This window comes from Theobroma cacao, chromosome 9 (genome assembly GCF_000208745.1).
Source record: "Theobroma cacao cultivar B97-61/B2 chromosome 9, Criollo_cocoa_genome_V2, whole genome shotgun sequence".
Lineage (NCBI taxonomy): Eukaryota > Viridiplantae > Streptophyta > Magnoliopsida > Malvales > Malvaceae > Theobroma > Theobroma cacao.
The window spans coordinates 3,274,118-3,301,964 of NC_030858.1; the positions used below are offsets into that span (position 1 = coordinate 3,274,118).

The 27,847-nt window shown below is 34.7% G+C and overlaps 3 protein-coding genes across 8 annotated transcripts; 2 read left to right on the plus strand and 1 right to left on the minus strand.

Moving 5' to 3' along the window:
- On the plus strand, positions 501-5,873 carry LOC18588172 (polyadenylate-binding protein-interacting protein 7). Of its 3 annotated transcripts, none has more exons than XM_018127672.1 (7): positions 502-829; positions 1,677-2,217; positions 2,302-2,564; positions 3,200-3,650; positions 3,755-3,825; positions 4,580-4,704; positions 5,152-5,567. In XM_018127672.1, the coding sequence occupies exons 2-7, from the start codon at positions 1,767-1,769 to the stop codon at positions 5,435-5,437; spliced, it is 1,647 nt and encodes a 548-aa protein (XP_017983161.1). In that variant the 5' UTR covers positions 502-829; positions 1,677-1,766; the 3' UTR covers positions 5,438-5,567. The 3 variants fall into 3 exon arrangements, with proteins under 3 accessions (XP_007012458.1, XP_017983161.1, XP_007012460.1); XM_007012398.2 differs by having other exon boundaries at positions 1,677-2,211; XM_007012396.2 differs by having other exon boundaries at positions 501-829; positions 1,677-2,564; positions 5,152-5,873.
- On the plus strand, positions 9,868-21,467 carry LOC18588173 (endoribonuclease Dicer homolog 3). Its single transcript, XM_007012399.2, has 25 exons — positions 9,868-10,070; positions 10,187-10,367; positions 10,460-10,573; positions 10,898-11,032; positions 11,165-11,234; positions 11,558-11,622; positions 11,724-11,855; positions 11,956-12,108; positions 12,521-12,650; positions 12,774-12,879; positions 12,958-13,150; positions 13,226-13,386; positions 13,518-13,736; positions 13,845-14,110; positions 14,656-14,927; positions 15,037-15,563; positions 15,646-15,740; positions 16,574-16,800; positions 16,888-17,097; positions 17,715-18,179; positions 18,501-18,773; positions 19,001-19,327; positions 19,828-20,026; positions 20,689-20,800; positions 20,940-21,467. Exons 1-25 carry the CDS (start codon positions 9,916-9,918, stop codon positions 21,145-21,147), a joined length of 4,995 nt encoding a protein of 1,664 aa, XP_007012461.2. The 5' UTR covers positions 9,868-9,915; the 3' UTR covers positions 21,148-21,467.
- On the minus strand, positions 21,542-27,164 carry LOC18588174. Of its 4 annotated transcripts, none has more exons than XM_018127555.1 (11): positions 27,140-27,164; positions 26,328-26,521; positions 26,016-26,107; positions 25,680-25,782; positions 24,703-24,965; positions 24,358-24,489; positions 24,046-24,168; positions 23,335-23,463; positions 22,385-22,599; positions 22,106-22,259; positions 21,542-21,961 (listed from the first exon to the last, which is right to left on the minus strand). In XM_018127555.1, exons 2-11 carry the CDS (start codon positions 26,425-26,427, stop codon positions 21,743-21,745), a joined length of 1,530 nt encoding a protein of 509 aa, XP_017983044.1. In that variant the 5' UTR covers positions 26,428-26,521; positions 27,140-27,164; the 3' UTR covers positions 21,542-21,742. The 4 variants fall into 4 exon arrangements, with proteins under 4 accessions (XP_017983044.1, XP_017983042.1, XP_017983041.1 ...); XM_018127553.1 differs by lacking the exon at positions 27,140-27,164 and adding an exon at positions 26,950-27,043; XM_018127552.1 differs by lacking the exon at positions 27,140-27,164 and having other exon boundaries at positions 26,328-27,036.

Below are 27,847 nucleotides of genomic sequence, written 5' to 3' on the forward strand. Positions count from 1 at the left end.
TTGAAAATTTTTTCATTTTGATTTTTTTATGTAATATTTTAGATTTTTAAAATTACGAATGTATCATAATCAAATGAATATGAGAATTTTTAGTTCATTGCATAAAAAAACCTTCAAATTTTTTATATGGTTTTCTTTTTTTCACTATTTATTCCTTAAATTTGGTAAAACTAGAGGGGCTTCTTGCTTATTGCGGCCATATGGGGTGAGAGAAGAGAAAATAAAAAAAAAAGAAAAAAATCAAAGAAAGTCATAGCAATCAAGCGTGAATGTTTGGGGTTTACCCTTCTATTTCCGGAATCCCAAATCCCAAATCCCAAGTGATTAATTATTACCTAGTATTAGATTAGATTGTTAATTAAATAACTGTAGGATTAGAGGATCCATAAACAGAGAGAGAGAATTAAAAAAAAAAAAAGAAAGAAAGGAAAAAGAGGTCAAATCGAGTGGCGGAGGGGTTGGGTGTCTTTGTTTTATATTTTTGTGGTGGTGGTGGTAGTAGTGCTCTTAGGCTGTTAGCTAAAGCCATTTTCAAACAAAAAAAAAAAAAAGGAAAGACCAAAGAGAGAAGGAAAAACAAAAAAGGGGCAGAGAAAGAGATAGAAAGGAAAGATACAGAGAAGCCTGTGAAACCAAAAGCTGAGATAACATAGTGCACAGCCAAAGAAAAACAAAAACCAAAAGCTCAAATCCCAATTAAATTTTTTTAAAAAAATCTCCGAAAATTATTTGTTTTGTTGGTATCTTCTTATCCTCTGTTTTATAATTTTTTTTTTGTCTTCTCATCTGATCTCTTTAGCTATGGATCCTTTTGATTTGTTTCGCAAAGGTATAAATTTCTCCTTTAGATCTCTCGATTCTTCATTTATTCTTTTTTAGCTCTGTTTATTTCGAATTTTTCCTTTTGTGTGTGTGTGTGTGTGTGTGTGTGTGTGTGTGTGTGTGTGTGTGGGATTGACTTGAGATCTCTTGTAATTACTGGCTTGGATAATGCGAGATTATAGCTTTGATTTATGCTTGCCTTCCGTTTTAAGGTTTTGTTTAATTAGAAAGCTTGAATTTGGTTTTATTTTTTTCATGGAAATTTCAGTTTTTGATTATTAATATTAGGGTTTTTAATTTAATGAGCTTGTTGTTTAATTATTACTTGAGAATTTTGTGCTTTCTTTTTCTTTTCAGGTTAAAATTTTGTTGAGGAGTGAATTCTAGGGTTTTGAACAGTGTCTTGGCAAAATTTTGGTCTCTTTATTGCACTTGATTTAATTAAAATCTCATACTTTAACTTATAATTTTCAATTAATCTTATTTTGATGTTGGTTATAAGAAATGATGAGCTTTACTTGCCATTCAGTTGTTAATTAATCATAGTATTATGTTTGTTTCGTTCAAAGCAATGGATTCTGCATGCATAAGAGTCAAATATGGTTATTAATGTTTCTACTATCATCTTCATCATTGTCGTCATCATCATTATTTTCATGGGAATTACCATTGTAAAAATTTCTATAAAGAGTGCCGTTGAGATTTGGTGCTTTTTGGTATTAATGTCATTCTCGATTTGGCTATTGAGTTCTTTTTAGTAAGGACTGGATTTATGTGTGTGTGTTTGTCTTTAATTTAAGATTCTTTTGTAAGTTTGACTTATTAATAATGTGATATGATGGACGGTTTTGCAGGTTTTGGGTAGAGTTTAGTGGAAATCAAGGGTGTATCCTCTGCATCTGTTTCCTATATCTATGTAGAATCTTTTTTCATTTAAGTAAAGAATGAGCTTATTAAAGAAAGGGACCCAAATTAGTGACACCAAACTAAATACCCCTAGCAAGGTAACAACTTTGAATCCTAATGCTGCAGAGTTTGTTCCCTTTTCCCTTAGGTCACCAGCTTCTTCCGGAAGCACTAGCGCAGCTGATGCAGCAGCAAAATTTGCTACTTCTGGGACCATAGGAAAAGCAGTGCTTGATCGGTCAGAGTCTTCTGTTTCCAATAATTCTGATGAAGAGGCTCATCAGTTCTGGCGTCGCCAGCTGCCTGATGACATTACCCCAGACTTTAAGGTTATTAATGAGGATGATTCTCAAGGAATTGGGTCTGGGAGCCTCTCTTTAGCAGGTTTGTCCTTGCATGATGGTAGCGAAGCTTCAAGGTTTCCTGCTTCTGCTGGTAGTGGATATGCATTTGGTGATCAGCAGGAACTACTGCAGCATTATGGTAATGGTAATAACTATGCTGAAAAATTGAGATATCCTGTTTCGTCCTATGGAGAGGATCCTACTTCAGCTAGTTTTTCGCATTTTCCAGCCAAACATTGGGACAAACAACTTGTTAACAGTGATCAGCTACTTGGCAATGGGAGGGAGGGACATCCATATGATGGAAACTCTAGACATGGATTCGTCAATGATATGTTAGGTGAGCACACAATTATCGATGATACTGAAATGAACCCTGTGGAGTTTCTGGCGTCTCAATTCCCTGGATTTGCTGCTGAAAGCCTTGCTGAAGTTTATTTTGCCAATAGTTGTGACTTAAATCTGACTATTGAGATGCTCACTCAGCTTGAGGTGAGTGATGCTCGAATGTTTTTGTTGGCCATGTTTCAAGTCCTTGCATTTATCCTTTGTTTGGAGATACAGCAATGCATCAGTTGCTTGCAACTTCAAGTTTTATGTTCTATGTTTTCTGATTAAATTGCTAGGTAGTTGCAGAACTACTAAAGGAATGGTTTGTGGTCAAAATCAGGATGGAAGGATGTTTCTGTACTTCAGTTTTTTATGTTCCTTAATTTTTACTCTGGAATCGCCATTTTTCTTCTTCTTTCTTTTTATGCCATATTTATGGAATTATCATGTTGAGAATCTGCTGTGGATGCAATGGATGATAATTTTTTGGATGCTAACTGTGGTTTGACAGGGAAGCTGGCTCCTCATGCAGTTTTGAGGTGACACAATTCAACCAGTCTTGTATGTAGCCTGGTTCATAATATTCTGTGGCCTGTTACAGAGGGGTAGTTTTTTCATGAAGGGATTTTCGCTTCCTTTCTCTTTTTTTTTTTTTTTGAAGTTATATCTTCTAAGGTTTTTGTGATGTGCTTTGTGGCTCATGGGCATGTTTTCCAGCATACTCAAAAATTTTCATTTCCTTCTTAATTGTCTTAAATTGTTTATCATTTCATGGGTCAGTTTGATTTTTATTGCAGCTTCAAGTTGATGGTGGTTTCAACCAGAATCTGAATTCAAAGACCTTGTCAGCTCCCAATCTGAGCACACTAGACTTTCCTGCGCTTACTGTGTCAGATGGTCAGAGTGGTCCTCCAAAATATGCAGGAGATGATCTTCAACACAGTGCCAATCCTTATCGAACTTCTGACAAGGAAAATATGCTTATGTTCAAGTCCGGTTCTTCCCTTTCATCTAGAGGTGCCATAGATTTTGCTTCAGCTGTCAGGAAAATGGCATCTCAAGATTCCGGAATATGGAAGTACGATAGAAATGGTTCTGCCGATTCAACTGTAGGCTCAAGTAGAAGTTCTCATGCGTTGGCTAATACCTACAGTGCTGCACCTGGAAGAGGGGTTCATGCTAATAGGTTGCAGACTCGTGGTTCAGCTCGATCTGCTCCTGTTTGGCTTGAAACTGGAGATGCAGTGGGTAATATTCTGCACTCAATAAAGTTAATCATTTATACAGATTTAAGTAGGAGTGATCTATTCCTTTGTGCATATCTATTTGCTTTAACATTATTGAGCTGGCAGCAAATTTGTACTCTGAACTGCGTGAAGAAGCTCGAGACCATGCACGTTTACGTAATGCATACCTTGAACAGGTATCTCCTTGGAAATCAAATTGCACATAGTTTAACTGACATATTTATAGGTTTGACATTTTTGTTTAGCAAGTGACAAAATGAGTTGTTCAACCATGTTTTAGCCTAATTGCCAGCCACTTTTTCTTTTTCCCTTTTATTACTTCTTGTATTTGTGCTTCTTTTGCAGTATTAACCCTGGGTAATGAGTTCCCTTTTTTAGCCCATTTCTTGTATAATTGTTCAATATTTACATCTGCTTGTACTACCTTTATCTGTAACTTTAAAGTTGTCCACTAAGTTATATTAGGCATCAATCAGCTTAGCTAGATGTGCAATCAAATAATATTATTCATAGGTGTGAATTCCATTAGTATTTCCCCCATGGCCTCATCCCCTCTCTTATGGTAAGCTTCATTGAATTTTTTGTGTTGACTAATGCAGTTAGCGGACTTTATCAATTTGGGAATTAAAGAAGTCTAGTGACATTTTATAATGTACATAGGAAGAATGTATCTGTCACAACTCTGTTTAAATATCCTGAATGAATATGTGTTTTGATAAATAGCTCTTGCTTTCCAAAGTTGATGCTATTACACTAGTACAGCGTGCATCAACTCAGACAGGCAGATGATTCTAAAGTGTGACTCCAGTGTCAAATCTTGCATTTGAAGTCTGCTTTATTGTTCATCACTAATATCCCTCTCCCCTACTGAACTTAGCCTGTTAAACTTATCCTTATTGTTAACTGATTTTTTTATATATTTTAAAATAGGCACATCAAGCATTTGTTATTGGCAATAAGGCTCTAGCAAAGGAACTTAGTGTGAAAGGGCAACTACATAATATGCATATGAAGGCAGCTCATGGAAAAGCTCAAGAGTCTATATATCGCCAGAGGTTTGTCATATCTTTCCTGTTGCACTTGGTCATTTGACTTGGCAGTTAACAGGCTTCAATCCATTCTTCTGTTGCTATTATTGTTATGGCTTTTAAGATCTGTTTATCAATGGGGTAGTAAGATATTTTCTGGTGGATGATAAGGCATTGGTTGCTGATATCTGTGGAGTTAGTATTCATCCCTGCAGCTTTAAGTATAATTGGTTCCTATCCCTCCCTTTCTCCCTTCTTCCACCCCCAACCTTTCTCCTTTCTCTAACTCCTTCCTCTTTTCAGTTGTCATACGTATAGCTGTGATGAACTAATGTACCTGAGTTTGTCAATTGGTTATTTTGGTAATTGTTGGTTCTTATTTTCAGTAATCTAAAATCTTTTTAGATTAAGACTAATTGGTAGGCTCAATACTAGTTTGTTCTGTTTGACTGTTTATGAACTATAAAAATATAGGAACCCAGAGAATGTCAGAGGGCAGGAGCGGATGATAGACCTGCATGGGTTGCATGTTAGTGAAGCCATTCACATGCTGAAGCATGAACTGTCGGTGCTCAGGAGCACAGCACGGGCAGCAGATCAGCGTCTGCAGGTTTACATATGTGTTGGAACTGGCCACCATACTAGGGGCTCTCGTACTCCAGCAAGACTTCCAGTTGCTGTACAGCGATATCTCCTTGAAGAAGAGTGCCTTGACTATACAGAACCACAGCCAGGGCTACTTCGAGTTGTGATATATTGAAGCCATGGACATGACAGCGTGAGGTATAGGAGTTTTTGACACAACAGAAAAACTCAAGAAGTCTTAGTCGTCATAGTCATTCTTGTATCTGTACATGGGAGGAAACGGAAGACAAAGTAGTTGAACTCTGAAAAAAAAAGGATAAAAAAATCGAAAAAAGATTTGGAAAAAAAGGAAAGAGAAGCTAGGGGAAAGAGAAAAAGTGGGGAAAAAAGGAATTAGAAGTGTATCATTAATGTGTAGACAGATGACAGCAGCAATTGCATTTTGGTAGCATCGGGGGATGGGGCTGACACCAGCCAGCAACTTCTTTTCTCCGTTTTGTTAATTTTGTATCTTAATTTTTACTTTGTTAAATTCCTTTTTGTTTTTCATTTTGGGTTATTTCTCAGATTTAACTGATAGAATTGGATTACATGATAGTACGATTCATCAAGGGTAACTCTTGTCCCAAAAATTGCTTAATGCAGTCAGAACCGGACTCTTTTGTCAAAATTTGCATCACTAAGGTTCGTAATTTTTTAAAAAGCATAAATCTAGTAATTCAATACATACCATTATGCTCGCATTATGTATTTGAACAAATATATGAATATATTATTTTTTTCAAATAAAACCACTAAACGCGGTTGCTAAGTTATTGCTATGGGATAAGTAAAAGGAGTAATAAATAAAGAACTACCAAATTAATATAAATAAATAAATAAATAATAAATATCCATTGCCACACATGGACCTACCAAACAAATAAGGATAAAATATCAATAAAACTCGAAGAAATGGGTGAAAACATTGATAGCAATGCCAAGAAATTAATAAGCGGAGGAACATGCTGAGAAGATGCTTGGATGGTGATTAGTGAACAAGTTAAATCTGGTAAACTTGTAAATTAATGTAGATCAAAGTGTGTAATAGTCATTTCCATTTTTCAGAAATATCAAATATGGGTCCCCTTCCCTTCCCTCTGTTTCCACCTGATTTTACCTCCCTTTCTTTCCACCTCATTTTCTTCTTTTCACTTCCTTTCTTAACATGGTGTAAATGTTTATACCAATGAAAGAAAAAGGGTCAAAATATTCACAAAGTTTTTATACTCATGCATTTTATTCAATTTAGTTAATGTACTTAAAATTAAAATAATTTAATCTTTTAATTTTAAAAATTATTTCAATTTAGTCTATTCCTCAAATGATATTCAATTTTACCATTAAAAAGAATGACATCATCGTTAACGTACATGCTAACATGGCACATTTGATGATGTGGTGCCACATGATGACTCGACATGTCATATCGCACCAACGTGATGGTGTGACAGTGTCACGTGGTACTAATATGATGATGTGACATTGATATGCTTATGCGTCAGTGTCACGTAATAGATAAAAAAAATTTTAAAAAAATGTCACGTCATAAGGATTAAATTAAATAAAAATATATAATACAATGACTAAATTTAATAAAATTAAGATGTTGAGAGATTAAATTAAAAAAAATATTTGAAAAGTACAAATATTTAAGTAGATAATAGATGTACTTATTAATAAGTTAAATATTTAAATGTAAAACATTTATGGTGTTAAAAAATATATAAATATTTTTTTATTTAATTATTTGATTGTAGAAAATGTACATTAATTTATCTTATTTGTAAAAATTAAACTTGAATTCTCCTTCTATAAAAAAAATTTTGAAAAGAAAATTATACTTAAAGTCAAATTTAAATGAATAATTTGCATTATGTTGAAATAAAATAGTATAAAAACTAAATAATTTTTTTTCTTCTATTTATAATAGTAAAAAATTTTGAAATTATTTGATTTTTTTTTTTGGAAAAGTTGGAATTCATTCCTCGAGATAAAAAACAAGAATAAGAAGGAGAAAGACAACCCTCCCTCCACCTATAACAAAAATCACTCTGCAAAACAAGTGCAGAACAAGATCACCCTTGATCACGCAATAACCCAACATTTACAACCCCGAAAGTAAGCACAAAGGATAGCGAAACCTTAAACAACAACCAGAGATAATCACAGCAAAATAACATGAGGTAGAGGGAGGGTTGTTTTTATATTTTTATAAATAAAAAATAATTTATTTAATCTTTTATATTATTTTATTTTATATATAATACAAGTTATTTATTTAAATTTGATTTTAGGTATGTAATTTTTTTAAAGTTTTTTGTAAAAGGATAATTCAAACTTAATTTTTACAAAAAATATAAATTAATGTAAAATTCTAGAATCAAATAATTAAGAATATATATATATATATTTTAACACTATAAATCTTTTACACTTAAATATTTGATTTATTAATAAGTATATCTATCATCTACTTAAATATTTATAATTTTTAATTTTTTTTCAATTTAGTCATTCAACATCTCAATTTTGTTCAATTTAGTTATTATATTATATATTTTTGTTTAATTTAGTCTTTATAACGTAGCACAAATTTTTAAAAAATTTTTTGTCTACCATGTGGCATTAACATGTCAGCATGTCAGTGCCATGTCAGAATTGTTATGTCATCATATTAGTGTCACGTGGCACTGTTATGTCATCACGTTGATGCCATGTAGCATGTCACGTCATCATGTTGGTACCATATTTTCAAAATGTGTCACATCAACATTGATGTCTTTTATTTTAATGGTAAAATTTGATGCCTAAAGACTAAATTAAAGTAATTATCAAAATTAAGAAACTAAATTACTTCAATTTTGAGTACGATGATTAAATTGAATAAAATGCATGAATATAGAGACTTGACCTCNAGAATTTTTTTTTCCTTATTTGTTAAAGAGAAGATGATTTTATAAATGATATAAATCATATCTTGACTTGACTATATTATGGCGTACGGGTAATCAATTTTCCATCGACTTTAAGTACTATTATATATAATAATATATATATATATATATATATATTTAATGTTAAATTTTATTTAAAATTTAGATTGGTTGGATTGGTTGAATCGAAAACAAAAAATATAAAAATTTGCTAAGGATATGATATCTACGGGTAAAAGAAAATCATCTTATTTGGTTTGGCACATACTCAGGAAGTAAAAAAAATTATTCCAAATTCCATGCCAAGGACCAAAATAAGTTTTTGTTAAATTATGGTGAACATCTACTCTAAAACTAATTAGTAATAGGTGAAAAAACTTTTGTTATATTTATATGTTCAAAATATTCTCAATTTAATAGACATAGAATTATTATCACTCTGATACTCCCTTTGCTTTTAGAAATTACAAACTTATCACATAACATAAATTACAAAAGAGGTAACAACAAAGGCATTGTCTATTATGATACCATTTTAAATTATATTGAAATATAATGTTAAATTATGTTAAACTTTAGATAGTATTAAACTTAAAATCAATTAGTTATAATTATGAAAAGATTTTTATTATATTTATATGTATAAAATACCTCTAATTTAATGAATGTGAGATTATTACGTGATATGAATTATGAAAAAAATAATAGCAAAGATAACGTTTGTTTTGATATTATCTTCGATTTTTAAAATGAATATTTAATTTAAAAAAATTTATAATAAATAAAGAAAACTTTATTATATTTATATGTTCAAATACTCTGATTATACAAAAAATGTAACTATCGCTATCAATCTCTTATAGTTTTCCACCAAACATCAAAACCCAAATATATTCATCTACTGGTGACAAAATCACAAAAGCAACAGAACTGTGCATTAGACTAACTGCCGTATTTTTCCAGGAACTCATCAACCAGTTTCTTTTAAGGTTGCTGAAGAGTGAACCCATGGCCTTAGAAAAAGAGAAGGTACCAACCCAAGGCCGCATTGGGTCCCACTTAAGAAACTGGGGGCATTACGTGTCAACTGAGCATTGGGCCGTGTTGCATTCCCCACCATCGCGCAGTGAACCAAACAGCTTCAGTCCAACTCGTCTGACCTTGTTTGAAAGTCCTCGAGTAGTCAAGCTTGCATCTCTTGATGATATTGCCTTTGATGAGTCATATTAAAACAAAAGAACTTCACGAAAACGTATTTTTTTCCCCCATTTTTTTTTGCTTATGTCGATGGTACAATACACAACAATTCTTTGCTGACCAGTGCGTCTCGTCTGGTTTATAGCGAAGAGTAATTGCAGACCGTGCTGTGCTGGGAAGCAGGGCTCTTGAATTTTGATCATACTCGCTTCCGATTCCGAGGCCTTATTTGGTTTTTTTTTTCTTCCATAAATAAAAAAACCAAATACTAAGTTAATTAGAAATCCCAAAAACAGAGTCAAATTTATAGAATCAATGTCCCATTCACATACACCCCATGATAACCACTCTTTATTTAGGGCTTCACGTTTCATGTGTTTTTCATCATAATTTTTTTCTTTTTTCATGCTAGTCCATCCCATTCAATAAAATTTTGATATTTTTTTTTCTCATCTCATTGTTCTTTGTATAAATAATCAACATGCATTCTCCAAAGGAGGAGCAGGGCAACCCTCTGAAGAGCAGCTTCAGTGAGATAAACTCAGACCCACCTGATATGATGGTTTTAGACAATAATGATCCTGCTAAGGAAGACCCTTCTTCACCTTCAAATCCGAAGGACTTGAACCCCAGAGGGTTTGCTATTTTCCTTTTCTTTTTCTGAGTTTGGGATTATTAGTGTCATTAATGTAAGGGTTTTTTTTTTTTTAATTTTATAAGCAAGCATGTGGTTTTTTGTTTTTGTGTTGTAGGTATCAATTGGAGGTGTATGAAGTTGCAAAGAAGAGAAACATAATAGCAGTGTTGGATACCGGCGGAGGGAAGACAATGATAGCTGTGATGCTCATTAACGATTTTGGTCAAGCTATCAGGTCCTTTGACAATAAAAAGTTGATTATTTTTTTGGCTCCCACTGTTCATCTAGTTAATCAGGTATGATTTTTTTGTCATCTAATGTTTGAACTTTCTTTTAGTAATGTGAAAAATTGGACATTGAATTTGTGTTTTTTTTCTTTTTGTTGCAGCAATTTGAATATATAAAACTTCATACAAATCTGGAAGTTGAACAGTATTATGGAGCTAAGGGAGTTGACGAATGGAACGCGGGTTGTTGGAAGAAAGAAATAAAGGAGCATGATGTAAGTTTTTTTTTTAAGCAGCTCCAAGAAGGCTATTTTGTATGCTAATTCATTGTACCCTATATCTGTTAGCTTGCATAGAAATTCCTTTTGGGTTCTAGCATTCTCACTCACTTTGGGAATCCTCTGTCGTAATTGTTGGTACTGATGTTTCTTCATTCACTTTTTGTAACTGCATATTGCAAACATTATTCCTTGATAATGTTTGAAGGTGCAAGATACATTGTAATTGAGTGCATGAAAGAGACAGTCGTTGTTGATGTCATTCTTCACATGTAAATCAAGTTATAGCTGATGTGCACATGTGTATCCTTGATCTTGTAGGTTCTTGTTATGACACCCCAGATTCTATTGGATGCCTTGAGGAAGGCATTCTTGAGTCTAGAGGTGGTGTCCTTAATGATAATAGATGAGTGCCACCGTGCTACTGGCAACCATCCTTATACAAAAATAATGAAGGTCAGAAATCTGCATCATCTTTTTGCAAGAATTTAATGACTGTTTACTTTATTTTCTCTAATCCTTTATCATTCATCTATTTGTTTTCTGATTAAAAATGAAAATATTATTGTGTTTGTTGTTATGGTTAAGGAATTTTATCACAAATCTAATAACAAGCCAAAGATATTTGGAATGACAGCATCACCTGTCATTAGCAAAGGTAAGGTATTGATATTATTTTTTACATCTGATATTGAAGTGTTCCTCTTCATAAGTTTTTCTTTTTCTTTTTTGTTTAAATTCCCATATGGTTGATCTTTGTGTGACTTCAGGATCTAAAACTATGGTTCATGAATTATTTGAATTGTTGAGGATCAGTTGATGAAGAAAAATAAATGAAGTTGAAACCTTGTCCTTCTTGATACATTTGTTGCAGAAATTTTGCACCTGATTTGGTTTCCTTATAGGCACATTGATATTTATATCTTAATAAGTTTTGGGTCCTATGCTTTTACATGGCTTTTGTAACTCAACTTTGTGCAGGTGTTTCATCCAGCAGTGATTGTGAGGCTCAAATATCAGAACTTGAAAGTGTTTTGGATTGCTTGGTATTTATTTATTTGTTTAGCTTTTGTGGTTAGTTATGACTGTTGCAGGATTAAAAGTCCCATGTTACTATGAACAATATCTTGAATATGTGCTTCTGCAGATATATACTATTCAAGACAGGACAGAGATGGAAGCATATGTTCCTTCTGCAAAAGAAAGTTGTAGGTTCTATGATCCAACACAATTCTCTAGTTTGGATTTGAAAGCAATGGCAGAAGCCTATCGGTTAAAGGTATCCATGCACTTATATAAGTGATGCACATTTGAGTGGAAATATGTTGTTTTACTCTTTACATGTGGGATGTTGAAGGCCTTTTATTTTTTCTGGATAGATAGATGCTTCATTGTCAAAGTTACAAGGCTCACCACAAACTTCTTTTAAAGACATGGATGATAAGTTGAAGACACTACGAAAGCGATTATCAAATGACTATGCTAAGATTCTGCATTGCCTTGACAATCTTGGTCTAATATGTGCTTATGAGGTATGATTGTGGTGTCAGTAAATTACAACTAGAGAGGATAGGAGAATGATTGTTGAAGAGGAAAAGTGTGTTCCTCTTGTTTTGCCTTACCAGATAATATTCAAGCTGCTCTTGTAACAGACATGTCTTTTAATTACTATTTATTTACTCAAATAGATACATTTTTGTTTGGTTCAACTTAGATAGATAAATTAATCAAATAAAAAGTTAGCCGAGTCATGTTTGACAACAACCCTGGATTGTGTTTCTTAAATATCCACCTAAATGTCTTAATCTTCCTTTGAAATATAGTGATTTATATATCACCATAGCTTAACTGAGATAAGGTTTATTTGGGCATTACATTGTTTATTTCTGCTATGTCTTCCCATTTCCTCCTGAGTTAATGTGCTTTAAATTTCTCTGTTCTTAGGCTGTTAAAGTCTGTCTGGAGAATATCCCTGACGCCAAAGAGGAGTGTGAAACATATAAAGAAATCATCTTGCAGTGTAAAAATTTCCTTGAGGAAGTGCTACGTATAATTGGGGAGTCTCTTCCCCTTGGTATGTTGTGCTATACCATATATCTTTGTTCCTTCTGGTTTACCATGTTTAGAGAAGTTGAAGTTCACTAGTGATTAAATACATTTGTCTGTTACTAATATTGTTCTCTTCTCATCTCTGTAGGTGATGAAAATTTTCTGAATTCTGGGTTTGACTATTTCAAGGCAGTCAATCTTGGCTATATATCTCCAAAACTGCATGAACTACTTCAAGTTTTCCAATCATTTGGGTAATAAAAAACTTCACTGGTTGGTTTCTTGAAATATAATAACACTATGTTGGATTATGATTAATTTTTTGGTTGCAGAGAAACTAGAGAAATATTGTGCCTCATTTTTGTTGAAAGAATTGTTACTGCTAAAGTAATTGAAAGATTTGTGAAGAAAGTAACCTATTTGTCACATTTCACGGTTTCATATTTGACTGGAAGTAACACATCAGTTGATTCCCTGGCACCAAAAATGCAAAAGGAAACCTTGGATTCATTTCGATCTGGGAAGGTATCTGATCTTTTATATAATAGCTTATAAACACAGATGTAAATCTATATATTATAATCTAAAAACTTGATGTAGGTGAATCTATTATTTGCTACTGATGTGGTTGAGGAGGGAATTCATGTTCCAAACTGCTCCTGTGTGATACGTTTTGACCTGCCCAAGACAGTCCGGAGTTATGTACAATCTCGAGGAAGAGCTAGGCTGAGTAATTCCCAATTCATCATGATGCTTGAGAGGTAAAGCGTGTTCCTTGCTAAGTATGCATATGTTGCTTGTCTGTAATACTTCTAAATCTCTGGAGATTTCTTGTCATGGGCGTCTTTATTTTATGAAATAGTGGCATATAGTCTAACTGATGTGATGACAGGGGAAATGTCCAACAAAGAAATCAACTATATGATATAATCAGGAGTGAATATTCAGTGACAACTACAGCTATTAATAGAGACCCTGATCTATGCCTTCTCAAAAATCCTACAGTCAAAGAAACTAATGTTTATATTGTGGATGCTACTGGAGCTTCAGTTACTGCAGATTCTGCTGTTAGCCTCCTGCAACGATATTGTGAAAAGCTCCCTGGTGATAAGTATGCATTCTGTTTTTCTTGTTTTATAGTTATTTCATTTTCACTTTTCACTATATTTGTGTAATTTGTAGAATCCATTAATCTCACATATTGTCCTCTGCTCAATAGGTATTACGTGCCAAAGCCGAGTTTCAAGTTAACATTTTCTGGAGGGTTATACGAGTGTAAATTATTATTACCTGTTAATGCAGCCTTGCAAACAATTGTTGGTCCTCTATCTAGGAATTCTCATTTAGCAAAGCAGCTTGTATGCTTGGAAGCATGTAAGCAGCTTCATCAAATGGGCGCATTGGATGATCATCTTCTTCCAACCATTGAAGAGCCTTCACAAAATCATTGTGTTCCTAAAGGAAAAGATTCAGGTTCAGGTGCAGGTATAGACATAAACTTTCTAAGTATGAAACTCATGACTCACTTTGCAACTTGGTTTCAAGTAGCAAGAAAAGTTATAAATGTCCTCCATTATGGCTCGTGATAAGTATAGTGGACCTGAGTTCAAAATTGAACCATATTGCTCTTTAAATGAATGAATAGCTACTCTCTTTCTTGAGCCCTTTGTCATCATCTGCATAAAAGTGTGCCTTACTACTTGAATCAACACTATTCAGGATCTTCATAGCAATAATGAAAATATTAGCAATAGACTGTTTTTTACTTGCTGATTGTTACTTCACAAGGTATAGCAATGAACAATCACTAAGATAGTGTTTTGCTATAGTATTTAGCAATGCTACATCACTTGCACGACTGCCTGTTAGACTTTGGCCAGTTTTTACTTGCTTGATTTCTGGATGTATGATTGTGTGGTCGTGATGTCTTAGTTTTTGGCTTTCTATCTAGTATCCTTGTTTGCATTTTCTAGTCTTGTAGAAAATAAATTGACTTCATATTCTTGGTTTTCCTTTTTTCTGGTACAAAGGAACTACAAAACGGAAGGAACTGCATGGAACAACTTGCATTCATGCATTATCTGGAAGCTGGGGAGAAAAACCTGATGCTGCTGTTTTCTTTGCCTATAAATTTAACTTCTCCTGCAATATCATTAGCGTGGTTTATTCTGGATTTGTTCTTCTAATTGAATCCAAGCTTGCTGATGATGTGGGGAATATTGAATTGGATCTCTACTTGATTCGAAAGATGGTTAAGACTTGTGTCTCTTCATGCGGGCAAGTGCATTTGGATGCGGACCAGGTATAAACATAATGTTGCAAAATTTTTTCTGTTTCTTTCTTCTAGATAATATATTTGTTTTGATCTCATTGTTCTTCACTTTGTTTTGTTTTTCTTTTCTTCACTCTAGATGATGAAAGCAAAGCGCTTTCAGGAATTTTTCTTTAATGGCTTGTTTGGGAGGTTATTTGTTGGATCTAAATCATCTGGAACACCAAGAGAATTTCTACTTCAGAATAAAACAAGCTCTTTGTGGAGTCCCTCCAACATGTATTTGCTTCTACCCCTTGAGGACAGTTTAAGCAATGAATTGAGAATAAATTGGCCAGCAGTAACAGCTTGTACATTTGCTGTAGAATTTTTAAATAAAAATTCTTTGTTAGGCACTGAGCAATCCGATGGTGATGGAGGCAATCAATCATTGAACCGGACTGGTTCATCTGTGACAGAATGCAAGGGGACCAATATAATCCACTTTGCTAACCGTTCAGTTGATGTTAACAATCTTAGGAATATGGTAGTAGTAGCTATTCATACTGGAAGAATCTACTCCATCCTTGAATTAGTGAGCAATACATCTGCTGACAGTTCTTTCAATGAAATTGTTGATTCTGTCCCATCAGAGTTTGCTACCTTCTCTGAATACTTCCATAAAAAGTAAGTGATAGGTAATTCCAGCTAATGTTCTGTATATCTGCATCACTATTATGGTTCCAATGACAACATTAGCTCTGATCAGGTATGGGATCGTGCTTAAACATCCAGGACAGCCTTTGTTGCTGTTAAAGCAGAGTCATAACCCGCACAACTTGCTTGTGAATTTCAATGATGAAGGTTTGTCAATTTTTAGCTATATTAGAATAGGAGTTTCTGTAGGTGTAATTTTCATCATCTTGTTTTATAATAATCTTATCCAGTTCATAATTCTTAAAACAGTTTGCTACCTCTAATCCAACAAAAGTGGAAGTTTTTGTTCTGCTTACCACTATAGATTCTTTGAACTTTTAAGCCTGTTTAAAACAAAGAATCAGCTGAAAGAAGTATAAACATTCCATATGTTAAAAGAAAACTCTTTTTATCAGTTAATCCGGCACTGTATACAGCTCTCAAAATTTTCAGGTAGGGTTTGTGGTTTCATGATCTAGTGATGCCAGATTTGCATGGGGTAAACAAGTTTGAATATGGAGAAAAGGTAGTTGCAAAGGAGAATAGCTGGTATGGAATATATTTCACATCTTGAATATTGTTAAAGAGAGTCTGTGGGCAGTAAGAGAAGCATGGTGGTTATTACTCACGATCAGCCATTTACTTAACTAGCTTTGCCCATCCTCTCATCAAAGATGTCCACGTTAGAACAACAGAAATAATCTCCAGGAAAAATGGGTGGAAAAAGCTTTAATATTAGGGGTGACATTGAAGTTTTAACTTAAAGAGCTAATAGTTATCAGCTGAATGGTTTTCAATTTCAGTATACTTCAGTATTGCTGAAAAGATTGTTTTAGTTTATGCCACAATTGCATGCACCCTAAGACAGATTTTGAATAAAAAAATATTAATTCAGTGATTAATTTTCAATTTCAAGATACTTTGATTGGGTCCTTAAATCTGAAATGGCACTTTCTACCTTTTGTTTATATGATTTGTAATATTTTCCCATAACTGAGCAGGTGTTTCAGCTAAGGCATCGCAAGCTGGTTTGGTTAATGGGAAGCCACGGAATCATGTCCACATGCCCCCTGAGCTTTTACTTGTCCTTGATGTTCCAATAGATGTTCTTAAAGCATTTTACTTGCTACCATCATTGATGCACCGGCTGGAGTCCTTAATGTTGGCTAGCCAACTTAGAGAAGAGATCAACTTTCATTCTAGCAACTTCGATATACCAAGCTCATTGGTTTGCTCTATTGTTGTCCTCTAACTTTGTCTATTTCTGAAATGAGTCATTCCATAATAATAATTTATAATTTTTTTAAACAAATAGATCCTGGAAGCACTAACAACACTTAGATGTTGTGAAAGTTTTTCCATGGAGAGGCTGGAATTGCTTGGGGATTCAGTTCTAAAGTATGCTGTGAGCTGCCACCTCTTTCTTAGATATCCCAAAAACCATGAAGGACAATTATCTGCCAAGCGATCATGGGCAGTTTGTAATTCAACCCTGCATAAGTTGGGAACTGACCGCAGATTACAGGTGCTGTTTCCTTATCTCTGCTAGAATCCTGTCCTTGAATCACAGGCTCAGCTTCATGCATAAGCTGAGATCCATTTTTAATGGATATATTTTCTTTAAGGCAACTATTATTGCTTGTTATACCATCCTTCTTGCCATTCATTGTGCATCTAATATCTCTACATTTTATAATCTGCTGCCCTCTAATTCTATAATTTCCAAAGAAATAGTTTGTGGTTGTGAATGCTATATTGTTGTAGCTTTACAGAGTTTGTGACACTTAGTACTTACAAAATTACGTGATGTTTGTACCATATTGGAAGGACTTCTAATCATATAATATGACCTTTTTTGCTCAAAAGTGTGCAGAATGATGGTATATTTTATTTATGGAGTCTTGATATTCTTGTCACCTTTTTTTTTATCTGATTTGTTTTACATATCCTTTGTAATTCTTGCTATTACTGAATATTGGAATCTATAGTTTAGGCACTGGAATAGCTGTCAATTCTATCTGTTAATTAATCTGGTAGAAGCTGCTCTTTTGTTCAACTTTATGCTGTTTCTTCTTGTTTTACCAATTTTATAAATATTACAAACTGTTAATTGGTTACATTTATTCTGTTCTTATATAACAGGGATACATTAGAGACAGTGCTTTTGATCCCCGTCGTTGGGTAGCTCCAGGGCAACTATCTCTTCGCCCTGTTCCTTGTAAGTGTGGGGTGGACTCTCTAGAAGTTCCTTTAGATAAAAAATTTCAGACTGAAGACCCAAAAGTTAAGGTTGGTAAATCCTGTGATAGAGGCCATCGATGGATGTGTTCTAAAACCATATCGGATTGTGTTGAAGCTCTCATAGGAGCATACTACATTAGTGGTGGACTCATTGCTGCCCTTCATATGATGAAGTGGCTTGGTATTGATGCTGAAGTTGATCCCGCTTTGGTAGTTGAAGCTATTAGATGTGCATCAGTACGAACTTATGTCCCCACTGATGAAATCCACATTATAGAGTTAAAAATGGGCTACAATTTTTCTTCTAAGTTTTTCTTACAGGAGGCCTTGACACATGCATCTGTGGGTGAGTTCTACTGTTACCAGGTAGTGACAGAATTTCTTTACTGGTCTTGTACTTGTGTTCATTTTCTATTCCCTTTTTTTCTCAGAAAAGATTAAGTGGATTTGGAGTCCAAGAAGGAAAATTGGTCAGTAGTCTGGAAAGCTTGTTAATAGAACATAGATGTAGTCTCTTTTTCCTCTTTTCCCTTTTTGTCTTTATTCTCCAACAAGTGGGAGAAAAAAGTCTTAAAATTGATATCAAATAATATAAATTTGAGTGCGTGGTTCGTATAATCTTATATACCTTTACAGGCTTAGGTCTCATGTGATCTCACCTTTTTACATATTGAAAATTTTCTACAGAGGCTTGAATTTCTTGGTGATTCTGTGTTGGACTTGCTGATCACCCAATATCTCTACCACAATCACACTGATATAGATCCAGGAGAATTGACCGACCTGCGCTCAGCTTCGGTTAATAATGAAAGTTTTGCTCAAGTTGCTGTGCGTCATGACCTTCATAAGCATCTTCAACATTGTTCAACTTTATTATCAAACCAAATAAGTGAGTATGTACAGTCCTTCCCTGAATCTCATGACACCATCAGATCAGGTCCAGGCATAAAAGGTCCCAAGGTATGTTCAAGTATTGGATTATTGTTAATCTTTTTATAGTGCAGAATTAGCAACACATTGTATGGCTCTGTTATATTCCATTACTATTTTTGATACAGCTTCCATGTATACCATGTGGCTGCTAGAATCACTCCCTATATGAATAGCTTATGACACTTCAATTGAGGCGATTATTTGACCATATGGATCTTGAGGATAAATACTTTATGATACTTTCTTTGTGACAGGCTCTTGGAGACCTGGTTGAAAGTATTGTTGGGGCAATTTTGATCGATACCAATCTCAATCTCAATGAAGTCTGGAGAATTGTTGAACCACTGTTATCCCCAATTGTGACTCCTGATAAGCTTGAGCTGCCTCCACTTAGGGAACTGAATGAACTATGTGACTCTCTTGGATATTTTATTAAGGAAAAATGTATATATAATGGGGAAATTGTGCATGCCAAGCTTCAATTACAGCTAGATGATATTTTGTTGATTGGAGAGGGGTTTGATCGAATCAGAAAAGTAGCAAAAGGAAAAGCGGCTTCATATTTGTTGAAGGAACTTGAGGTACATGCTTATTAAAGCTTGCCAAGACATGGGGACATGAGTGAGGGTTGGTCATGGGGAGATCAGCCATTAATTTCACAATGATTCCCCAGTCACCACCTTCCGTTACCCAATCAAAAGTTCCCTTCATTGCATATAATATTTAATTTTTATTTTATTCATGTGCTGCATATATGCTTGCATTTGGTGATGATATGCATGACTAGTCTGTGTATCTCTCTGTGGATTTGTAGAAAATATTCCAAATAGCAATCTTACAGCGTACAAATTTTTCTATAAGATTTTTTTGTTACTTTGTAAATGATGAGAGCTGAAGCTTTGAAATGAAAGACTCTAATGTATAAGTTTATCTCTATTTTTAACCATTATGTTTGATTACCATTTAGGCTTTAGTCATTTAGATATAAACTAATGAATAGAGTAAAGCACGTAGAGAACTGATTGTTGGTATTCACATTGGGAATGATTTATTACTCAGTTAATTTTTGCCATTGCAACAGAACAGGGGAATCTCCCGCAAGAGAAGGAAACAGGGCTGTGCAGATTCAACTCAAACCACTGATGATGATTCATTAGAGCCAACAAACCATAAGAGGCAGAGGAGAGCCAAAATTCAATTGCTTGAAGATTCAACTACAGTTCCTTCCCCAACTCATGATTCTTCAAAGAGAGCATGCAGTACTACACCTCCCACCCCAGGTATGCAATTTTCAGTTGTCTTTTTTACTTTTCTCTGATTGGATAACAAGTTTAGATTATTTGAAGTAGGAGTGATATTAGATGATTGAATGATAATTGTTGGAGGATATATACCTCAGTTTATCAAGCCAACTGAGTGAGCTCTCCTGAAGTTAATATACTGAATCAAGGCCTGGAACTGAAAAGGGAAAATTTTTTTTCCAAAAAACTGTAAAAGATCATTCCCATTCTGTTAAACTAGTTATTTGCTTTATTCTGCCAGCAAATGTCTATATAGATCTTCCATGCCCTGACTTTCAATAGTAAGTCAGTAATCACGTGGTGTCATTGTCTACAAAAGCAAGCTGATATAATATAGAAGGGTGCATGCTCAATAAATTAGATTGGATTTAATTGCGTAAATGGTGTCTTGGGTGACTTTGTTTGCAAGACATGTGAGATGATTCTACATTTTCCATGTGCTTTCATTGAGCAAAGAAGGATTTTCCATCATATCTGATTGGTTTCATCATGTTTCCTATAGAATTAGGTGTTGATGCTTAGCATTTCTTGCTTTTCTAAACCTGAAGGATTTGTTCTGCTTTATGCAAGACAATCATCCCAAATTTAGGCAGAATTATCATGATTAAACCTATCCTTGACACAGTCTCTCTTTTTTCAAGTAATTGCAACAATAAACACAAAGAAAGGAGGACCTAGGACTGCTCTTTTTGAGCTTTGTAAGAAACTGCTATGGCCTATGCCTACATTCACAGCAACTGAACACAAATCAAGGTATGTCTCTTTCATCTCTTTCTTTGTTCTAGACTTAGAAATCATTCTTTTCAACATTCATATATCATCCAACCTTCTGGTAAGGTTTCATTTTTTTGATCTGCTGCTACTGTGGCCTCATCATTACTTTCGCATGCAGTACTCTTATGGAAATTGGTGAAGGTACTGAAAGGAAAAAGGGCTTTATCAGCTTTGTATCAAATATCACCTTGAATATACCGAGATTCGGCACTATTGAATGCACTGGAGATGCAAGGGCTGACAAAAAAAGTTCATTGGATTCTGCAGCACTGGTTATGCTTTATGAGCTTGAACAGCAGGGGAAGCTCATCATTGGTGAATCCTAACAAGTCTACAAGCTTTCTGATTCAAGATATAGAGAATGGTGTTGGTATTATCCAGCAGTCGACAATCTCATTCATTTTTCCTTACAGTACCCGACAGCCAAGTTCTCTCGGTGTCAAATGTAAGCTGTGACCATGAGTGTCATGCTATAACAAAATATCAAGTACATGTATATAGTCCATTTAATAATGAATGTAGCAATAAGAATTGCTAATAAGTACTTTATCATTCTGTAATTGTCTACTTGAAAACATGATATACAATTGTAGATTCCCAAAGCTAAAAGCTTTTACCAAAGCAATTCGCTCTAGAGTTTGGAACACATATTTGTAATTGGCTCTTAATAGTTCCTATTTGGTTAATTTACAGTCATTCATTCACCAATGACAAACAAAATTCGATAAATTCACTCCTCATTGCCAAAAAATGTTGTATATTTAAAGAAGGGTAATGCCATAATAAGATGTATTTCTACTCTTTTCCTTTTTTTTTTTTGTTTCTTTTCATTATTCTCCTTGAAATGTTGATGCTGCGACTGAAGGCTCAATCCATCTTCAGTCGTGGTATATGATGAAAGGTACCCAACGCAAAGACATTTTAGGCTCTAATCAGGAGCTCATATACATTACTGTTATTATCTCCACTAACACGCTTCAACATTTCAAAGCTTTTACGACTTCCTAAGAAGTCAATTCGTTTGAAATTTACATATCCACAGTCTACTGTCTCTTTGCTAGAGTACACTGCTCGAAGCCGGTCAGCATGCCGTGAGTCGGTGTGAATAGCAGCCTCTACTTCATGAGCTGACATGTTCTCCTACAAAAGAGAAGCAACGCAAGCAAAAGTTTCTGGTAAAGATTGATTGCCTTTGAACATGTTGCATAAACAAGATATTATATCTGCATATACAACCCAGTTAAGTACAATAATTTGGGGAAGAAAAACTTATCCAAGTCATACCTGATAAAAGGCATATATATAATCCAAAACCTGCAAACATGTAAAGCCGTTATCGCTGAAATATGTCTGTGAAGAAGGCCCCATCTCAGAAAATCGATCAACCGGAAATTGTATTGTAAGAAAGTGGTTTTTGAATATCAACTCATTTTTCTCACTGCCAACAAGTTATAGAAAACAGACGGGAGTGAGATAATGCGCTAATTAAATTAAAACATGAAAAAGAAAAAAACTAATGGGACAAATGACAAATTTCTATAACAGCAGAATGTGACTAATAACCTTTCTGTAAGTGACCGGGTTAAGTTAGTAAAAGAGGCCCCATAGTCCTTGCCATCCCCATTTGCATCAAAGAATACAGATTGATGATCACTAGCATCTTCACTACTAAAAGAGTCGGTGTAAATAGAAGCAGTTGAAGTAGGCTCAGATATTGACCAGCAAATTGAATCCAGGAGACTGCTTGGGCTTATTGGACGGATTGGGGTTTGACAAGTCTGAAAGAAAACAGATGTTCAAAGAAATGCAATAGTTCACAACAATACATAAAATCATTTCAGTAAAGTAGTCTTTAATTATATGCTAGATAAATACCTGCATTCCATAAAGAAAGCATAAGCAAGTGCATACACATGCTTGTGTTTGAACACAAACAGATGAAATGGGTAGCAATCAGCTTACATTTTTGCAATTTGCATGGCATGCATGCTGTAAGATAAGGAGCCTCCATAGATTACACGCTATGATATGAAATATAGGAAACCACTGATTGTCAAAAATGAACAAGTGAATCATATTCAGTGAGCAAGCCCATCAATACCTTTTAGTTTGCCTCCAGCAACTCAGAAGTCAATCAATCTGACACCTAATATCATTTTGGCAGCGTGCTTTCTAACGTGCATGAATAGATGAACAAGGAACCATGGTGTGGTTAGCGCTGCAACCATTCAGCGTGTCCCCACTCAAATGCCCAAGGTTCATCCAGTTAAAATTTCTTCCATGCAACTGAGTTTACAGTTAAAATGACTTACTGTAGTCTCTCGGGTTTTACATAGTATAGTTTCAATTTTTAACATTAAATAACAAAAACAGTGATGCCTAATTGCTCAAGTCAAGAATGAGGCATGGTTGAAAATATCCAAGGCTCTTTCACATGATGATAACAAGCATGACAGGATAAACCCACATTAGTGTAAAGCCCTAAAACATACTGAACATAATTAACCACTTGCCTGCATACGACGACTGCGACGATTTCTAACCCCAGTTTTAGCTAAATGAACAATCTGTTGCCTCTCTTCATGACTTGCATTCCTTCTGAAGCTCTGAGTATCTTGAGTGAAATTGGCCACATTATTTTCCTATTAAAACAAAAGTAAAAGCTTAACATTAGCATAATACTCAGAGAAGCTAAATAAACAACAACAAATCAGCACACAACCATACAAGAGAACATCAATTTAATGAATTAAAATGCATCAAAACTGACGAATGTAGATGGTTGAAACCTAAACTGAACCTAATTAGCAGAAATAAAAAGACTTGACCCCTAAATGGAGAGTTTAAAAGGTCAATAGCTTGAAAGAAATCTGTTAAAAATTCTGATTCTGAATCTGTACAAGCACGAGCTTATCAATTGGAGAGTTCACCTATAAATCATCCATCATCACCCAATTACAGTCTTCTGTTCATCCACACCTTCAAAATTGTTCTAAGTGGTTCAATCTATTCCCTTTTTTCATATACAATCATTCATGCTTGGTCCTATTCCATTACCCTAACAACTAATATATCCAGCATCACAGGAAAGGAATAATAAGGCATCTTTTGCTATCATAGAAGTAAAAGATGTGGATCTATTTCTCAAATGAGTTCCAGTACAATTATCATAGGAAAGAAATGGCACTGTATCCTAATTCTGACAACAAAATATTAGAAAATACCTCTCCTATAATGCCATTATGAGAATTTTCAAGCACTGCCCCAATCTGCCTAGCCAAATCAGCAGACATGTGAACAAGCCTCTGCAGACACCTATCCTTAGCTGTTTTCAGGACCCACAGTGGCTGAGACATATTAAATATCAAATCAGTTTCAGCATAACAAAGCATTGATTATTGGTAGAAGTGTTATGCATATTGCCTGTGATGACATCATACGAAAACTGGGAGAAATAACAACAATGTCAGAATCAAAATCATTATATGATGATGCACAAAATACCCTATTCGCATAATGCACTCGTACACACTCACCGTAACAATGTTGTTAGAGTGGCCAATATATTGTTGGATAGAATTCCCTTCACACACTACATGACTTGCACTGCAACCAATAAACCATCGATCTACAACTGTGGCCCCTTCTTTAGAAACTGCCTCAAGAACCTACCAACATATTAAATGTGTCAAAGAATTGCTAAAAGCGACATACAAGTTGAACATAACCAAAATAGTGAGTTATTTACTAGTCTGGCAATGATATATAGACAGTGACACACCAAATCTAGGACCTGAGTTCATGATTTAAACCATGCAAGATATTCTGAACTAGCATTTCAAAGAGGAAAAACTAATTTTAAGGAGGAAATTGAATATCACCTTACTCCGCAGTTCATCTGAAATATCAGAATCAATGTACATAGTATGACCAGATAGCATTGCGTCCATACTTTTATTAAGATCTCTACCAGAAAATCGTACATTTGGTTTTTCCATCATGCCAAATTTCTTGCCTTCGTGAAAACCAGCAGGAAGACATGAACTTTCAGTAGCAGTAGACCTAACAAGCCGATTCAACTCATCTACACGTGTGCCATGTTCTCCAACACCCTTCACAGTGTAGAGTGATTCACTTAACCTTACTGCAGTAAATGGAGAAAAAAAATGATTTTTATACCACTAATAACAGAAATCAAATTAGTTCTCAAAGTTCCTTTACTTTTCAAAATACTCAAGCTCTGCTTATCCTAAGAAATCAGGGTTTCACTTCCTTAAATTACTAACAAGGATGAATGCTTCCTAAACCATGTAAAGAAATCTCACATGGAAGTTACTTATCCACAACTGAGATGCACATAAGCAAGGCACCAAAATTGCACCATAGAAGTCTCACTCTATACTACCTGGACAATTGTGCAGACAGACCGTAAGCTGATTATTTCTGAATTATACGATTCTATGGTAGAATTTGAAATAAAAAAGACACTTGGAGATTCCAATTAAGAGTTCAAAAATCAGCCACATTATAACAGCAGATGGTTCACAGAACATATCAACTGCAATCAGCATTGTGGTTCAGCAGCTGGTAACATAAGTATCATATTCTTATTCCTGACACTTATCCAAATTCTGAAATCGATTCCTTAAACGGACTATTAGGAGGGCAACAGTATCCAAATTCTGAAATCGATTCCTTAAACGGAATATTAGGAGGGCAACAGCATCTGCTGTAAGATAATGTAGCTAGAATTTTCATATTGGACAAACTTATAGCAGCACAAAAAGAGCATATCCCTAATACAGCATAAAACATATCACAACAGGGAAGTATAAAATAAGAAGTAGCCTAAACTTACCATTCCTCTTGACACTATCCACAAACCATCCAAGTGTAACAACGAACAGACCATTTCTTGATCCATGTTTTAAAGCATGCTCAAACTTGCGTCCGCTAACGCTGTAACTAAGGATTAAGGTTGACAGAACTATTGCAACAGTAGAAACAATAGGTAGACAGACAATAGGAAACATCATCATCATACACATAATATCCATCTGGTAAGTACAATAACGTCAGAAAATTTTAAACATATTGATCCTACTATTTTCTCTTTATTCCAAAATCAGCCAAGTTTCAAATTATGCCAAAATCTAAGTCATTTGAAAAGAACAATGATAACGAGAAAGGATATCTGGACCACCAAATGGGTACATTGAGGATGTAAACTAGGACTATATTGACCACCTAATCTCTCCGTTGCTTCCATGACTTGTTTCCTTGCTTCTGAACACAAAAAATACCAAACATGAACTTTAAGGGAGGAAAAAACTTAACTTATATAATAGCAAAACAAGATGAGTCCAATTACACAAGTTTAATTAAACTCAGACAGCAGTAAACTGTAACAAGTACCCAAATTGATCTAACAGAACAAGAAGCCAAAAAAGAGTCGTAAGAAGAAACAAAAAGGGCATTTACTTAGGGACAAAACATAATTACCAACCTTTAGATAAGCCAGTAACGCAAATAACCAGACCAGAAAATGGACCGGTGGATCGAACCGTTAACGGTTCAGAGCCAAGAGAGGTAGAAGCAGGGGACATTGGTTCAAATGATCGGAAACTTCTAAATGAAGGTACTGAAGGCGAGAACCCAACAAACAACCTCGAACAACCTTTGCTGTTTATCACTTCCACCCTGTTAAGACCACCCATTTTTTTTTTATTCACCTCAAATTTTCAGACAAAGATTCAAACATTATTCAAGAAAAAAAACCATAATGAGCAAACGAATTTAAAAAAACCCAGAGAAAGTAAACTCGAAATAAGTGAGTCAAAAGAATATAGAGAAGGAATCTTGAATGAGAAAAAAGAGGAATCAAAGAAGGAAAGGAAGAAAAAGCAAGAGAGTGAAGGCAAATGGAAATCAGAGACTGGAGACAAAACAGGGATTTTTTTTCGTTTTTTGAGTGTGTTAACTTATATATATATAACAGGCTTTAGCGAAAGAAAAAGGTGAATTCTTTTTGAAAGGAGTGCTTTGTTTTTGGGCTCTGCCATAGAGTACACAGAGAAACTTTGGGTGGTGGTTTTTTAGCTTTATTGAGTGTTCTTTTGAATACGAACCATTTCAAAGTTTGCAGAGCGAAAAAGCCAGCCAAGCCAACTATCTAAAGCACGGGGACAAAGGTTTTTTTTTTTTTTTTTTGGCCAACTTTTTTCTCTTTTTACTGTAAATTTCTCGTGCTTTCAAAAGTTTGATCCTTTTTTCTTTCTCCAAAATGGGCTTGTGATTTCAATGAATTCACGAGCGTACCATTTGCCCAAGACCCAGCCAAGGCTTCAGGGGCTCCACCAGGGCTGAGGCGGGAGGCCCCTATCTTCAGAGCGAATAGCGGCAATGGTTTGAGTTCTAGCCAGTTAGGCAAATATGGGCTTTGATCATTTTTTTATATAGTTTTTGCTGTGATGGTGACTTTGATGAGTTTGTGAGATTTTATCAACTTGAAATAGAATAGACCTGTTCTTTTCACAGCTACTTTGCCTGGTTTTTCCCTATTACCAGTCTCTTTTTCAAAGCTTGAAATCCAAAAGATGCCCTTTGTTGCCTTATTAGTTTTGGTTTTTAATGTACCATCTTCCTTTCTTTACCTCACTGGCACTGCTATACTTCACATGATCTTTTGAATGATTTTGATGTGACCCCTTTTTATCTCATATACACATTTTTATGCAATAAAAATGGTATGACCTTACACTAATTTGTGCTGAATAAAGCATATGATTGGAACCCATTGAGTAAAGAAAGCAACTTGGGTTGTTTCTTGCTACTTTTGAATTGACAATCAGCTTAGTATTGGCTTGATTCATTACCAATAGGAGGTTGTAATCAATAACAACTTAAATACAGAGGCATGGAAACAAAATAGTGGTCGCAGGGCAAATTGGTGTTCATGCCAATCTGTATAATTGCTTTTTTTTTTCCTTCTCAATAATCCCAATTCCACGGTCTGTGTATATTTGT

What these genes read in the sequence shown, in the direction of transcription:
- LOC18588172 (XM_007012396.2), top strand. Translation starts at nt 1,767, where the DNA reads ATGAGCTTATTAAAGAAAGGGACCCAAATTAGTGACACCAAACTAAAT. An exon ending in TGAAACTGGAGATGCAGTGG is followed by an intron (nt 3,651 to 3,754) that starts GTAATATTCTGC and finishes TTGAGCTGGCAG; the next exon opens with CAAATTTGTACTCTGAACTG. An exon ending in GAGTCTATATATCGCCAGAG is followed by an intron (nt 4,705 to 5,151) that starts GTTTGTCATATC and finishes ATAAAAATATAG; the next exon opens with GAACCCAGAGAATGTCAGAG.
- LOC18588173 (XM_007012399.2), top strand. Translation starts at nt 9,916, where the DNA reads ATGCATTCTCCAAAGGAGGAGCAGGGCAACCCTCTGAAGAGCAGCTTC. An exon ending in TTCATCATGATGCTTGAGAG is followed by an intron (nt 13,387 to 13,517) that starts GTAAAGCGTGTT and finishes ATGTGATGACAG; the next exon opens with GGGAAATGTCCAACAAAGAA. An exon ending in GAACTGACCGCAGATTACAG is followed by an intron (nt 17,098 to 17,714) that starts GTGCTGTTTCCT and finishes CTTATATAACAG; the next exon opens with GGATACATTAGAGACAGTGC.
- LOC18588174 (XM_018127552.1), bottom strand. Translation starts at nt 26,538, where the DNA reads ATGGGTGGTCTTAACAGGGTGGAAGTGATAAACAGCAAAGGTTGTTCG. An exon ending in CAGATGAACTGCGGAGTAAG is followed by an intron (nt 24,490 to 24,702) that starts GTGATATTCAAT and finishes ATATGTTGGTAG; the next exon opens with GTTCTTGAGGCAGTTTCTAA. An exon ending in ATAATGGCATTATAGGAGAG is followed by an intron (nt 23,464 to 24,045) that starts GTATTTTCTAAT and finishes TTGTTTTAATAG; the next exon opens with GAAAATAATGTGGCCAATTT.